This window comes from Acanthaster planci, linkage group LG10 (genome assembly GCF_054643075.1).
Source record: "Acanthaster planci isolate LZ-2023a linkage group LG10, COTS_SCS, whole genome shotgun sequence".
Classification (NCBI taxonomy): Eukaryota; Metazoa; Echinodermata; class Asteroidea; order Valvatida; family Acanthasteridae; genus Acanthaster; species Acanthaster planci.
The window spans coordinates 9746592-9762445 of NC_141786.1; the positions used below are offsets into that span (position 1 = coordinate 9746592).

Genomic DNA, 15854 nt, shown 5'->3' on the forward strand with positions numbered 1-15854 from the left:
TGTTATTTTAAGTCAGATGAGGGGATTTTTTAAAGAACTGGAAAATGTATTAAAGAATTAAACACCTGACCTACATTTTACCTTCAAGAATTGGACCTGAAAACACTTCTCAGCTTTCAGTTTGAGCTCTGCTTCGCCGACTTGACCTGCCCTACTCCTTTGTTAAACTTGCTATCACATTCTGTCTCTATTTTCCTGATCACCAAAGTAAGGGAAAGATAGGGGAAAGCATTTCAGCAAATCCCCCCAAAGGGCGTGGCTGTTGGAGATGGCGCACGCTGCCTGTGAGTATGCTTAATTGCACACTCACGCCAAAATCTCAAGGCCGAGTGTTTTACAAGGTGTGAAAATCCACCAATCAGGGATGAGATTTCTCAGCTTTTTAGCCGATTTCAGGCTTTTTTGTTTTGGATTTCAACTTTTTTCCGTCATTGGCTGTGTACAGAAGTATAGGAGATTTTCACAGTTCAGCTTCTTTGTGCCTTTTTTCAGTTGTTTTTAGTTTTTTTATCATTGGTCAATCTCACCCCTGACCAGTGCTGACGTTGTCGGTGTTTGAGCCACCCATGGTACATGTACCGGTAGATCATTATGCTGTGTACTCTATACTGTATTGCATGATACTGTGATAGACACACCCTCCAGCATGTCCAGTGACACACAGTCAGTCTTGAAGTCGAGACCATCACAAGACTAGTCACATGACCTGTCACAAGACCAGTCTCAAGACCAGTCACAAGACCAGTCACAAGACCAGTCTCAAGACCAGTCACAAGTAACAAAGTGAAAAATGACAAAGGAATGCTTTTGTTGCAGTTCATTTGAATAGCTTGTGGCTTGAAATCATACTGGAGATCTTGTGTTAGTCTTGTATGATCTTGTGGTCTCGACTCTCGACTACAACATTGCACACAATGTCAACAATCAAGTAAAGGTGCCTTTCCGTATGCGCGTCAACACTTGCGCCAAGTGTTACGCATCTGTCAAAAACACTCTCGGGACGATGTCGACAGCCGAACGCAATGCACACATCTGTTGTGCTTACAATGGGGTCGATTTTTGTGTCCGTGAAAGTGAAACGTGTGAACACATCGCGTACCCAACGCACCATAAAACCGTACATATGGAAAGGAGTCTTAAGCCCACACTCTGTGAGGAAACAAGAGTCTGCATGTAGCACTGATGTTCCTTTGGCGAGAGCACCCCATGTGTGCGCTCACATGCTCGTTCCCGCTAGACACAGGCACTTCTAGTCAGGATGGATAGTGAGGTTGAGCAGAGTCCTGCTGTAGTCAGGATGGATAGTGAGGTTGAGCAGAGTCCTGCTGTAGTCAGGATGGATAGTGAGGTTGAGCAGAGTCCTGCTGTAGTCAGGACGGATAGTGAGGTTGAGCAGAGTCTTGCTGTAGTCAGGATGGATAGTGAGGTTGAGCAGAGTCTTGCTGTAGTCAGGATGGATAGTGAGGTTGAGCAGAGTCCTGCTGTAGTCAGGATGGATAGTGAGGTTGAGCAGAGTCCTGCTGTAGTCAGGACGGATAGTTAGGTTGAGCAGAGTCCTGCTGTAGTCCCGATGTATAGTGAGGTTGAGCAGCTACTGATTTGGGAATGATGTCATGCTCTATAGTCCAATCAAAAAAGAGAATAAATGAAGCAAAGTTAAAAGCCTGGCAGTGTTTACATTTGCCATCCTGAGAAAATATTACCCAAAACAGAAGAAAAAGGAAAGAACATATTTAACGATGAATTTTGAAAATTATTAGATAATATTTTTCATTTGCATTTTATAGTTTCTTTTTTTTTAACAGGTTTCAAATAATTTGGACAAACTGTTTGAGTGATTTTCAAATATTTGCCTATGGTGCAGGGAATTGATACAGTACTTGTTATTTTTTTTCTGACCAAAGTGCTTTGTATTTCTGTCTCTGTTACCCTGCTCTCTTACGTCTTCAGCTCCTTGGGGAAATAACTCAGTGCTACAGGTTTTGATGGAATTCATTGATTCAACACAGTGAACCGTCTTTCCCCTCAAACGTGCTCATTATATTTGCCCCGACCATAAGCACCCCCTCAGAGCCATGCTGGTGGGGAGTGTTCATTTTGTTGGTAGTGATGCGTCTGTCACACCTGCATTTCATCGTCATTTTTGAATTGGCGAAGTGCAGCTCTACCAAAGGAGCCTGCATTGCTAGGGAACTTGCGCCCTCTCTCGGTCCAGCTTGGGGCTCACAGTAGCTCACTTTTGAAAAGGGCAAATGCCTCGTTTAAAGGGCACATGCACCCAGCAAACCTGACACGCCAGACTCCCACCCACTGTGTGCAGAAATTCACAAGTGCAGATTTGGTGCACGGAGCCGCGAGGCCACACCGCACTCGGTGCAGATCTCCACACCAGACAGATGCCGAGATGTAAACTTTCTTGACGTGCATGCGTCCTTGCAGGATTCAGGAGCCATCTTCCTCCTGCACGAGACCGACCCCATCTTCACGGAGCTGGAGTCCCACCAGGTGGCCCTGCAGAGCATGCAGGGCAGCAGCGCGGCAGGATCCTTCCTGGACGAGGTCACCAAGTGGCAGAAGAGACTGCAGACCATCGAGGCCGTGCTGTCCACCTGGCTGGAGGTGCAGGAGAAGTGGGTGGAGCTGGAGGAGGTAGGCGGGAAGGGGACAGATGGGGTGATGCGTAGGTTGACAAATAGATAGTAAAGCATGGTAAGAGGCGATCGGGAGAACTGGGAGAGACTGGTCTGAGCAGGGTGCATAGGGTGACACATGACCTGACACATATGATGACGCATCGGTAGGGGAACATGTTGATAGGCAAGTTGACATAAGATGCTACCACACAGAAGCTCTGCTGTCTATATGGCCCACAGTATGGGTGGAACTAGGAGAGATACATGCACCGGTAGGTCTGAACAGGACAAACGGGGTGCAAACAGCCTGACACACATAGTGAGACAGGGGAAGAATAAGCACCCAGATTGATGTACACCAGATGCCACAGGACTGAATCTATGTTGCAAACAGGGGCTGAAAGTGCAGGAGAAATTTCTGAAGTTACTGTAGGTTTGAGCGAGATAGAGGGTGACAAATACCCTGAGAAAAGGTTGACAGCTGGGTTGACCGGCCTACTCATCGATTCATAATAAAAAACAAATGGAAGAAAACTGCGACAGGAACTTGAATCTCATGCCTGTAGCATAAACAATGCAGAAAAGAGATGGTCATGCTTTGGGAGGAAAAAAAACAGAGAAAGTACCGTTTGTTTTAAACTTGATATTGATCCTGCCGAGACTTTCTCTCAACAGATCTTCAGTGGGACGGATGTCAAGGCATCCCTGAGCCATGAGGCAGGACTCTTCAGCTCAGCTAACAGGGACTTCCGTCTCCTGATGAGAGCTACGGAGAAGAACCCCAACGTCCTGCAATGCTGCCAGAGAAGAGGTCCGTAGGTCCAACAAACCTGTATTAAGATATTAGTTCTGGATTTTTTGATGCAGGCAGGTTAGCCTTTAGTCAAGGAGATAGTGGCAGTAATACTCGATCTTGAAGCAGAGTCCATCACAAGTCCTTTCACAAGGCAGAAGTCCATTCATAAGCAACAGGGTGAACAACGACGTAGAAATGTTTTTTTGACTCAAATCATTTCTTGATACCTTGTGATGGACTTTTAGGGCCTTGTGATGGAGTCTACTTCAACACTGCTAATGTTAGTCCACATGGGTGGCATATTCAATAAAGAGTGCTTTTCCCAGTCTGCCACTGCGATGCCCCAACCGATCCTTTTGGCATGGTCTCATTCTGAATAGCTCGGTAGTTAGAATGATTTGTAACTAGGGAAAATAATTCATAGGATGTGCAAGTGTCTTTCAACCAACTGTCATTTCAGGATTCCTCTTACACATGTCACAGGTCCAGACCACTCCCTTTGAGGATTTCCACCATCTGATTTTGTAAAATGTGATGACTGTTACCAAAATTGTCAGCAAAATTATAGAAAACATGAAAATCCCCATGAACAAATTGTTGAGGGTGGCCATTGCAGGTGGTAATAATCAGATAGCTCCTAATCTTTCTTTCATCCCTTCGAGTCGGGAAGCGGCTATAGCCGGCGTAAAAATTGAGATCCTCAGCCCGCTTTTCAGCTATTATTCTCGGCCCACGCTCGAGCGAACACGGTGAAAGAAGGCGGACTCTGGCTCTTGTGTATATGGTAATTGGTCTTTGTGCGTAGCCCAGAAATGAAAAGACCGATTTTGCATCTTAATCACCAGCTTCACAATAGTCCCCTCTTTGAAAAGAGGCAACGGGAATGTGGAAGGGTGAGTAGAACCGCATGCCACCGAACAATCAGCCTTTTCACCGTGTAATTCAAAGCATGCAGAGCACGCTGGGCCACAAACCGAGAATTTGCGGTTTGGCAGGTGGCCTTTGTGGCCAAGCGAGGCTGGAATTCTTGGAGTCGGCTTTCTGGAAGAAATTCCCGTCGTCAAGGGGTTAAATGCTGTATGTGTGGCAACTAAAGGAAAATTCAGTGATCACAGTAATGGCCTTGATTGAAGGCTACAGGCAGGTGTGCTTGTTCTGAGCTCACTATAACACAGGTATTGTAGTAAAGTGGCTATCAGTGAGCTTTCCATGGCTTTTCCTAGACTAGTCTCTTTCACCAGCTGCTTCTTTCGCCTTTGCCCGCAGGCATCCTGAACATCCTGGAGAAGATGAACAATAACCTTGAGTTGTGCCGGCGGTCACTGATCCAGTACTTGGAGAAGAGGCGGCAACGCTTCCCCCGCTTCTACTTCCTGTCCATGGAGGACGTGCTGCACATCGTCTGCAATGGTCAGTACATCTTGGTTTAAGTTCAGGGCAACTGCGACCCAGGACCGTAGTCAACTGTAGTCCAAGGATTAAACTCTGTTTGGACACGCACAAGTTGACGATAGTTGGACTCATCTCGTTAACCATTTGCGACCGGCCAACCACTTTTGGTTGCATTGTTGGTTGCCGTAGCCGTTCTTAGTAGCACAGTGCAGAGGGGACCAGTGATAAGAAGTAACAGCGAAAAAAAAGGAAATTGTCATGTGTCACTTATAACCGATCCTGATCACTTTTTTTTTTTATTTTGCCCATCTGCCACTTTTTCTCTCCAAAGGCCTATATGACCTGGGGATTCTATGTATGACCTCATCCAAAAACATTAAACGAACCAACCACCTCCATTTCCTCATGGTGACATCACCATACCAATTGAGGTCATTGACCCATGACCAGACAGCGGTTGACTAAGAGTTGCTCATACTTCAACTTTACTGCACATATGCAAGATGCGCCACGAGCCAACCACAAGTTGGTCCTTGATCAAACCAGGCCTTGTGTTTGCCAGATATTATTTTCCTTGAGTGTCCGACTTTTAAACAAAACAGTGCCTCGCCCAGGATTGCCATGTTGTCATGTCAAAGCAGAGGTCTAGTTCTAGGAGTTGCTCCAGGAAATCTCTAATTTTTCATCTTTACAATGAATTTTGAAGCACCTAGTCAGTTTCCTACATGGTTTGTTCGATGATAAATACCGGTATTCCAACATGGGAGTATGTTGTTATTTCTGTTCCTACATGTGCTGATTTATACAGGCTATGACTTGAACCAGGTCAACCTGTACCTGCCCAAGCTGTTGCAGAACCTGGGCCGCCTGGAGTACGAGGAGAATCAGTCGGAGGCGGCCGAGTGCAGCTTCAACATCACGGGTCTCATCAGCAACATGGGAGAGAGGATGCCACTCAAACAGGTCAGCCGGTGCCGAAAGATGGGGGAACCTTTCTCCCTGCCTGAAATGATGATGGCCAATCGTGTGTCTAGAGCTAGATCTAGGTTGTGGCCGGTTGAGCGTCATGGAAAAGTCATGGAAAGTCAGGATGTATTGGAATCCTGTTGAAGGAAGAAAAGTCAGGAAAAAGCTTTGGAAATCAAGATCATATAAGGGTTATCTTCGTGGGTTGCAGTCCGCTTTTAATGTAAAAATGGAGTAATATATTTGCAGGGTGTATCCTCATTGGTCGAGAGTGGCTATGGCAGTCTTTCAGTTCATAAAACAAAACAGTTTCTCTGCAAAATTTCATGCAAATTGTCCCATTTTAGTCCTGGAAAGTTCTGGACTTTGGTTTTCAGATTGTTGTGGTAATCCCGATTATTCAAGTTCACATCTTGATCACAACCCTGCCCATTCTCATTGCAAGAATCAAACCTGGCCATTCACGGGCTGAATCTGAATTTTATAGCTACGGCTGGAAAAAGCCTACCAGTGGAAGCCACTGCCTGCGGCTGTGGCCGCTTCCCACGGGCTCCTATGTCAATCCTAGCCGCAGTCAGTCGATTTGGACATGGCCGTAGTTGAGAATCAGTCACCCCTTACAACCTCCCTCCACTCTCCCCCGACAGATCGTCTCCTGCGATGGCCCCATCGAGAGCTGGCTGGGCAACCTCCTGCCCATGGTCAAGCTGACCCTGCAGACCCAGCTGTCCTCGGCCCTGGGGAATGACTCCCTGGAGCCTCCCGGCACGCCCCGCAGGACAGAGAGGGAGATACACAGCGCGGGGGCCAGGCGGGTCACCGTCGGCAAGGATGAGAGGAAAGGTCAGTGGCCTCTTGTAGACAAAGTGCCCTTTGCAAACTGCATTTAGAATTGTTCCATCTGACTTCCTGGTGTACATTTCATTTCACGTGAGCACCATTATGACTTGAAAAAATTAATTTCATCTAACAAGTCGTTAAGAATTTCTTTTTTCTTCGGACTTCCCAGTTCTGTGCGTTCTATGACGCACCTGTTGACATGCATCTTCTAAAACGTATATTTTGTAATGTGGAAATTAGGTATTCTCAGCAGGTGTGTTACCTGACAAACTGAAACTTTCTGCTTGTCAATTGTTTGCGTTTAGTAGTTTATATTTTCTACTTCCGTAAACATGTAAACAAAAACAACATACAAAAACAGAGTCTGTGATGCCAAATAGTTTTATTCCTAAAGCAGTGGATCTTCAGCCTGGTGATTTGGATACAAAATTTGAAAAGAAATAGCAGTGTATCCAGGATTGCACCTTCTGAATTCAAAATATTTGTTGAAGACTGTTTCCAAAGACAAATTTGGATCATGAAAATGTTTCAGTAGCATTACACCATGTGCAGCATAGACCAGATTCAGTATTTCGTAGCGCATCCTCACAGTGAGCAAGCTTGTTGGTTAAATTTTAAGAGTATCGATATATGGCACGCTTTAGCCCACTGTGTGCCGACACGCACTGGCCATGTGACATCAGGTGCTTTGTTTTAAGCTGACCTTGCCCAAACCCAGTTGGTTCATTTTTCATCTTTGTGTTTTTTAACTGTCGCACTTCTGATTCGGTACCGTAGGCACGGCGCGTAGCCGAGCAGGCAGTCGCACCGGTAGCCGCACCCAGCGGCCAGGCACCAGGGACTCGCAGGACAGCCGGGGCGGCCAGGGTGGGTATGACGGCCGACACGGCCCATCTTCCTGGATGCTGGACCACGTGACCGAGGTGGTGCACCTGGCCACGCAGATACAGATCACCGAGCAGACGGAGAAGTGCCTGAAGCTAATGGAATCCGGAGACAAGAATGCCATGAGGGTATGTGCAGCTGGGCTCCAGGGACATGAATCTCAGGAGATGGGGGTTTATACTCCCCGTTTTTGACCAAGGATCGTCCTCCCACTTTTTCACTGTGGGGAAAAAAAAAGTGGATCATCAGGTTTTTCAAACTTCCGTACAACCAAACTGTATTCAAAAGCACTGCAAAAGAGAAAAAACTACAAGAGCTCTGCATACGCCATCCTGATAAAAAGTTGGCGAGGGTGAATGTCTGTGCAATCTGGACATCTGTATCATGAATAGCGCCCCCTAGTGGCGTGTGATGCCCTGATTCTCCCCAGATCTCCTAAAATCTGCGAGAATGATGAAGCCGGGTTGCATCTTCCATTGTTAAGAAAAGACAAAAAAAAGAACAAACAAAGCCAACCCTGATTGCACAGTAGCTAATGTAGGTCTGAATTTTGGAGCACCATCGTCATATTAACAAAGAGACATGTGGAACCACTGGGTCGGCTGAGAGATTAGTTCATGTCCTCTTTAATTTTTTTTCTAGGAAACCCTGGAGAAGGTGAAGGCCAGCATCCAGGCAGCCGTGGTGATGCTGAAAGGGGTTGAGGATGAGAACGAGAGGCGGACGCGTCTGGAGAAAGAGAAGAGGAAGAAGGAAGGTAAACCTATCTCGTCTTGGGACCCACTGGGTAAAGAATCAGTTGTAGATTAAAAACTCCTCAAGCGAGTCCAATGTTCAGTTAAAATATGGAAACCATAAACAGTGCTGGAACTGTCACACTGCACACGGTGCTCCCGCTCTTTTTTTCAGGAGTACTTCACTTTCGTGATCCTATGTTTTGTCAAATGGCTTCTATGTAAATCAAGCGTTATCAAAACGAAACTAATTAAATTTTGAAAAAGGAACAAAGAGTCAAATATCTTGAAAAGACCTTTGAAGGAATTGGAAATGAAAAGATTGTGTTCGTAAATTGGGAAAAAATGAAAGCGATATGTCTATTCCAGCGGCTGCCATGAGAGAGTCAGAGCAGACCAGCGTCATGGACACGGGTACCGTGGTGTCCCACACGGGTCGCCAGAGCTCCCAGTCACACAAGGGATCCCACTGGAGCCTTAACAATGAGAACGCCGCCCCCCTCAACCAGCCCACGACCATCACCGAGGAGGGCAGCAGCCTGTCGGGACAGCAGGCGGAGAACGGCGACAACCTGGAACCAGGTAGAGTTGTTCCTGTGCTTTCCAAAATCCTGCCAGATCTTCTTCTGTTTCCTGGATTAATACTCCTTTGACTTGAAATGTTTAGATTCGCAAAAATAGTTTTGCAGCCAATTCACTAAGGCAACCATTTGGAATATCATGTCAATATGGGAGAAAAATGCTCTTTGTCTGCGTGATTGCCACAGCAGACAAGCCCCTGGACACCATGAAGGTCGTGCTCCCGCCAGAGAGGCCAAAGGTCAAGGTCAAAGTTGAGGAGAAGATTGACAAGAGCGAACTGCAGCTGATGCTGTTCCCAGGGCAGATCCAGAAGATCAGCAACCTGATCACACTGCTAGCACACCAGAGGGACCTCCTGCAAAGGTGAGGCTTGGTTGGTCCTGTGGGGTCAGGTCATTTCAGGTCAGGCTGGGTCAAGCGAGGTCAAGAAGTTCAAATCGTTGCAGTTCAAGCTCGATTCAGAATGGCAAACTACCTGATGACTCTGCTGGCACAGCAGGCTGATCAAGTTGGGATAGGTCGTGAAGTTGGGACAGGTCATCGGATTGGGTCAGGTCATCAGGTTGGGTCAGGTCAACAGGTTGGGTCAGGTCATCAGGTTGGGACAGGTCATCAGATTGGGTCATGTCATATCAGATTGGGTCAGGTCATCAGGTTGGGTCAAGTCATCAGGTTGGGTCAGGTCAACAGGTTGGGTCAGGTCATCAGGTTGGCACAGGTCATCAGATTGGGTCGTGTCATCAGATTGGGTCAGGTCATCAGGTTGGGTCAGGTCATCAGGTTGGGTCAGGTTGTCAGGTTGGGTCAGTTGAAAGGTTTAAGTTTGTGACATTTGTTGGTTGCAGAAGAGCATCAACCCAGTTGTGCTCTGGCTCAAGAGAGGGCATCTAACAAAAGTAGACTACAGTTGTCTCTCTTGAAGTGCCAAAATGCCATGGCAAGAAGCAATCAAGATAATCCAACAAATGCCAGGTCTTCATTTGCATAAAAAGGTATTCATATATACCTCAGTTTTCCTACTCAACAACTTGCAATGTGACCATGTTTTTAAAACATTTGATAATACCTGCTGTGATTTGATAATGCCAGCTGCGTAAGATTGTGTTGGCACCTGGATACGAGACCGTTTAATCCATTCTTATTGGTCAAGAGCCTGCTTGCGATGCAGCACACAGAACTCATCACGCGCGCACAAAGTCCACAGGAGATTTTCCCGGACTACTTGCACAAGGAATATGCTGTCAAATGGTCAGGGGGTGTCCGAGAAAATGAGAATAAAAGTCTCTAACAAAATCGTTGGAAACCTGTCATATATTGACATCTTTTGACTCTTTGACTAAAAAATGGTATTCATGAATGGGAATAAATATGTGCTTGGTCGGTCGTTTAAGACTGGCTCAGTCTTAAATGCTGATCTTAAAAACACGTTGACGACCGGCCAAGTACGTATTTGTTCCCTTAGAATTCCAGTCACGAAGTCACATCAGGTATAGCTCTGCGCAAAAAGAATGATGACGTCAGTATGTGTCCTATTCCGGGAATCCAGTTTGTTATTATAAGGGGGTAGTTCCAATGCACACAGGTTTGAGGCCGAGCATTCCAGGATGATGAATGTGAGCAATCTCCATATTTCTGTTTTTGTTTGTCCTTGTTGCTTAGACTGATCGATAAGCAGGACGAGATGGAAGGATCTCTGCTGGAATCCTTCGATTGGCGATCTCGTCTGCGCTACATCTGGAATGAAACCAGCAACAACCTGTCTGTCAAGGTATGGATCAACTGGAGTCTTGTCTTGTGCATTTGGTCAAAGTGGTTCTGCAGAGATGATGCAGAGCAGGAAACAGTTTCAAGAATTGCAGCTTTGGCAGCAAACAGCCGTTTAGAAGTCACTGTCTGTGTCCTAAAAATGTAATGTGCTGGGAATCCAAGTCATTCGGTTCAATAATTTGTTGGCGTGTTTAACCGAGTTTTTTTGAGAAGCTGGATAGTCCAAAGTCAGTGTCAGGCCGTTTTTAATAGACGTTTTGAAAAACACGGCAAATGGTATGTCGTCAAGACTTAAAACTTATTCTGGGTGCATGTAAAAATGAGCTTTTAGAGGGTTGAGCGAACAATTTGCAAGAAATGTACCCCATGAATAACTCATGTTGTAGAACACACATTTTTGAATTGCTGTAGAGTGCCGACGCGAATACGTCACACGCACAGTTATCTGTGTAGAAGGCATTAGCGTAAGAACCAGCGCGTGCACTAACACGCGCACGCACTCCATTCGTTTGCACTACACCTCCGGGTTCAAATGACGTCACACCTTGTTGCTGTATACCACAAAGAATGGAGTATTGCAATTCCCTCTGTTTCTGTAACATAACTTTCTCCCATAAACTGCACCCCTTCGTCCATTTTCAATCAAAACCTTGACCTTCAAGGACCGGAAAGAAAAAGCCCCTGAGACTACCCAGCAATGACTCCGTCTTGTCAGATCACACATTGATTTTTCTAAATTGCCCCCTCTCTCAGCTGCTAGACACCTCCTTCGAGTACGGCTTTGAGTACATGGGCTCAGCCGGCCGTCTCGTCTTGACCCCAGACACCGAGCAGGTATTCCTCAGCCTGGCTCAAGCCGTCAAGGCCCACATGGCGGGACTGTGCGTCGGACCCTCGGTGAGTCCTCCCTCTGGGTTCACAATATCCTCTTAACCCATACAGCAGTGACCTATCCGGGTCTTGTAGGGACTGGTTGAAAACTGCAATTTCTCTTTCTAAAATGGCTGTCAAATTGACTGACAAATTTCTTCTTTCGTAAAAGAAAAGTGGCAGTACGTTCCATTTCTAAAATACCACCATTTTCAATTGACCTTATTATAACAAGGTTCCCAAGCCATTTTTTTTATCATGTTCCTAGCATCCTTCTTATTAAATGTAATCTATCAAATGAGGCGTTGCCAGACTATTTTGGTTTCGATCCCTCACTTCCGTTGCTTAAAACATTTAGAAATAATAAATCCAAATATTTTGAATCATTCATCATTGTAAATGAAATTAATCCGTAGAAGTATCATTTCATTGCCAAAAAAAAGCTGACCTCACTTCCAATTCAATATGGTTGACTTGTGAAGAAAAAAACAAGCAAGGCAACATGGGGGCCACTTTCCCCTGCAACCCCTCAGCTGAATACACCACTGCCTTAACATATTTTTTCTCCAATATCACTATTGCGAATCTGTCTCTCCATTATGAGGCATATTGAGTTTGTAGATTGATATATCACACATGTTTTTAACCCATTAAAAAATTTCTTGAATCATTTTTAGGAAATTTCAAAATTTGCAGCAGGATGCAGAACGAATGTAAAATTTCCACGAAAGTTTACAATGGTATAATTCTTGGATGTTGGTGTGAAATACCATTGTAGTGATTATTACAATATACTTTGCTAATGTGCTCAAAATTAGCACGTACTGTACATAAACCACAAATGTCTGCGAGATTAGACGTTTGAAATAAAAGAAATATCCCTGGTTGGTTGAGGTCTCAAGGTTAATGCTCTTTAGTTCCTTTTTCTCTTCTGTCTGCAGTGGAACAGACGTCTGGAGCTTGTCCAGGAGATGGCAAGAAGTCTAGGTCACCCTCTGTATCTCTTCAACTGCTCTCACACCACCGACTCGCAGATGTTAGCAGACATCTTTAGAGGACTGGCATCGACCGGTAAGATCCATAAAAGCCAATTCTTTTTGTAGCGATATGCTATCGTCCAGGAAACTAACTGGGTGACACTTGCAACGGATTGTTAAAATGGCAGACTTGGCAATGGGTAATCGGCCAGTTAGAAGTTAATTCTGTACACACCTTGAGCCTTTGAGACTTGTAGCTCTTAGCTTTACGTTGCGATAGGCGCAGGTGCGCTCCACTCAAGCAAACATATGTGTACCTTTACCCATTCTCTTTATCTTTGGAAGGGCTGCAAAATTTCTAGTTACGAAATGACCCTAGAAAATGTAACCACTTGATTGGACTACATATCTTTGACAAAGGCTGCTCTGGTTTCATTATAGCAGCTGCCAGGAAGTTTTTATAAAAAGCCTGACTCTCATCCAAAACGCTTCTTCAATTTCTTGCCGGCAGGTGCCTGGGTCTGCTTCAACAACCTAGCCCACATCACAGCCCCGGTCCTCAGCACCTTCGGCCAGCTGCTCCAGAGCTACCTGGACGCCCTGAGGCAGGGCAAGTCGGCCACCCTCTCTCCTCCCTGGCAGACGGAGGAGGTGGCCCTCAACGCAGGCGGGGCCTGTCTGGCCACGCTGGACTCCGCCGTCTCCCTGCCGGTGGCATCCCGGGCGTCGGTGGAGGGAAGGGTCCTGCTGAATGCAGCCACTGCCCTGCTGCCCGGCGAGCTGGGCAGGCTGTTCCGGACGGTGTCGGCGGTCAGTGTGGACTTCCGTGTAGCGCTGGAATCCATGCTGCTTAGTCAAGGTACATGTTGTCATTGAAAGCCAACAACTTACCAAGAGCTGAGATTATTCTTGGACCACTGGACACCAAGCTGGGTACAAAAGTAGAGTCTTTGCCAAAGTGGTCAGATTTGTGGCTTTCCATTATTAATTTTTCATGGACAAATATGTCTTGTTCAGAACTGAATCAAAATAATGCAGTCAGAAATGATGGTCAAGGAGGTCTGGGGCACAAGATATTATGCCATTAACACTGCTCCATCTTCAGGTGTGGTCCACTTTCCTTGACTTGAGTCTAGGTCACCAATTAAGCAAACATGAAAGCAAATAGAATTTGACGTCATGAAATTAAGTTCGTAGGTTGAACGATTTTGAATCTGCGGCATGAATAGTCTAAACGACATCAGAGAATTGCGCACATGCTCCATACTTACCAACTATTCCGATGTAAGCTAGTCTAAGTTTTCAGACTGCAAAAAAAGGGGAGCATTCCGATTTTCATAAAAGAAAGAAAAGTGATAAAGTCCCTGCAAACAGGCTGCTATCGCAGACAAAAGAGGGGGCTAGTTGCAAAAACAGGAGGGTGCCATTTGCTATGTGAAAATGGTAGTTGTTGAACTCATGTACAAAACTGGGTGCTCCAATTTCTGACTTCTCAGTGTTGTCTAACACGGTGCTCATTTTTACACCATGCATGAACCGACCCTCAGGATACGACGTTGTCACATTGGCAAAGTTAACAGTGATTCTTCCATTGTGCAGTTGGACAGAAAGTGCATCAAGGCATTTTCACCTTTAGCCCACACATCAAGCAGTAGTCTACAGTCTAACTTGACTAAATTTTTTTTTCCCTGAAGGATTCACCAAAGCCGTGGAGCTGTCCCACAAGTTGACGGCGCTGAGGGAAATGTACACCCAGATGATTCCCAACTCGTCCCCGGCCTCGCAGGATGTCACACTCGGTATTAAAACTGGCCACAGTTTGAGCAGATCACACTATCGTTGGAATTTGAAGTGCTTGGAGTTTTACAATGCTTAAAGTGAAGCTGGAATGAATTTTTATTAGACACAATTGTTCTACATCTTTGTACTCTTCTGCAATGTATGAAAATTATGTTGCACTAGGATCTGGTCAAATGCACCGGAAAGCAGTTATAGTTATCCATGCTTTTCTAGACAACTGAGGGCGCTGTTGCTGTGAAATCATCTTGGGAAGACATGGTGCACCTTGTTGGTTCAGGAACGATTATGAAATACACTTGTTACGGATGTGTCGTTACCAACAAAACAAACACTCCCAACCAACATTGGCTTTTTCCAACCTATGAGGTGCGCTTCTGCTCAAGGCAGATAGCAAACTTAACAGAAACAGTAGTGGTCCCAGTTTATAAGGGCATACGTTGTTTTTAGCCAAAGCTTGTCTGTTGGTCTTTTTAAATCCCTTGATGTGTAAAAAGCATTGTTTAAATCCACTGGCACGACTGGTGTTTTTGTGCGTTTCCCTCACTCAAGGGAGAGACCTGTGCGAGGATTCCCACGGCTGGAGCATTCAGGGCACTCGCTGCATTGTCACGGAGGCAGGAGCCATCTTGGACCAGCTGCTCGTGCTTCAGCTGGCCGAGGACCATGAAGCAGGTAAGGGTTTGATCGGAGGATAATCATACCCTGATGGAGAGTTAATCAAGGGATAGGTTCCCAAATGGGGGGTGGGGCAAATGTCAATTATAGTTGTTTCTTGAGAGTGGTGACATGGATATGAGCTAAATATCTCCCAACTGAACACAGAGACCTGTGTTGAGGTATTATTTGGGGACTTTCCTGATCAAGGTTCACGCAGGTTGAAGACATTTCTTCTGAGACTAGTTACTTAGATTTTTATGTGAGTCAATACAAGGTATAGACTGTGATCTCCCGACTGGGAGTCCCTTCTCCTGAAGGAGGGTATGCTGTTTTATATGAAGGTATACACAGTGTCTTGAGTTAAAGCATGGGTTTAGTACGGAGTGAATGGGTCCATTACAGTTCTTTTCCAACCTCATAACAGAACATTGAAAGATTGTTGTCTCGTTTTCTCTCAGCTTTAAATGCGGAATCTCTAGAGAACATCGCGGAAGTGGAAAGCGACAAGCCGGAAAAAGGTGAGATGCTTTCAGTTTTGCCGCTCTGTGAAATACTCGGCAACTGTCTTTGCGGTCTCGGTATTGTCTGCTTCCTGTGGGTTGTGAAGCACAGCATCTCAATCTTGTCAGACTTTATAATTTGTAGTGATTCTGGTGATTGCCTCGTCTGTGTATAAAAGCAGTGGTTTTTCTTTCATTCGGCACAAAAACATCAGAGGGCATTTGATCCACATTTGAGAACTAGTCATCAGAGAAAACCTTTGTCCGCTTGTAATTTGGTTGTATTTTACCTTCTTTCTTTTCTATTTTGCACAAGTTCTTAATGAATAAAGAACCCCTCCAACAAAAATTACGATAACCAATAAAAAAAGGAACCTGAGTGACTACCGTGAATTTTGCATCTGTCATAAATGAGGAGGCATTCAACCTTGCATGGAGTAGCGTTGGAATTGTTG

General features: G+C 45.5%; 1 protein-coding gene across 8 annotated transcripts in view; it reads left to right on the top strand.

Annotated features, from left to right (window-relative positions):
• LOC110983882 (uncharacterized) overlaps nt 1-15854 on the top strand; it is a 107808-nt gene that overhangs the window by 32040 nt on the left and 59914 nt on the right. For 7 of the 8 annotated variants that reach the window (XM_087142120.1, XM_087142124.1, XM_087142127.1 and 4 more), the window contains 16 exons: nt 2440-2649; nt 3309-3444; nt 4696-4839; nt 5630-5784; nt 6435-6630; nt 7405-7640; nt 8155-8269; nt 8616-8828; nt 9014-9191; nt 10488-10596; nt 11349-11492; nt 12407-12536; nt 12954-13301; nt 14137-14241; nt 14792-14914; nt 15358-15417. In XM_087142120.1, coding sequence (XP_086998246.1) covers nt 2440-2649; nt 3309-3444; nt 4696-4839; nt 5630-5784; nt 6435-6630; nt 7405-7640; nt 8155-8269; nt 8616-8828; nt 9014-9191; nt 10488-10596; nt 11349-11492; nt 12407-12536; nt 12954-13301; nt 14137-14241; nt 14792-14914; nt 15358-15417 — 2602 coding nt within the window. The remainder of the gene's footprint in view (nt 1-2439; nt 2650-3308; nt 3445-4695; nt 4840-5629; nt 5785-6434; nt 6631-7404; nt 7641-8154; nt 8270-8615; nt 8829-9013; nt 9192-10487; nt 10597-11348; nt 11493-12406; nt 12537-12953; nt 13302-14136; nt 14242-14791; nt 14915-15357; nt 15418-15854) is intronic. The other variant, XM_087142122.1, reaches the window with a different exon arrangement.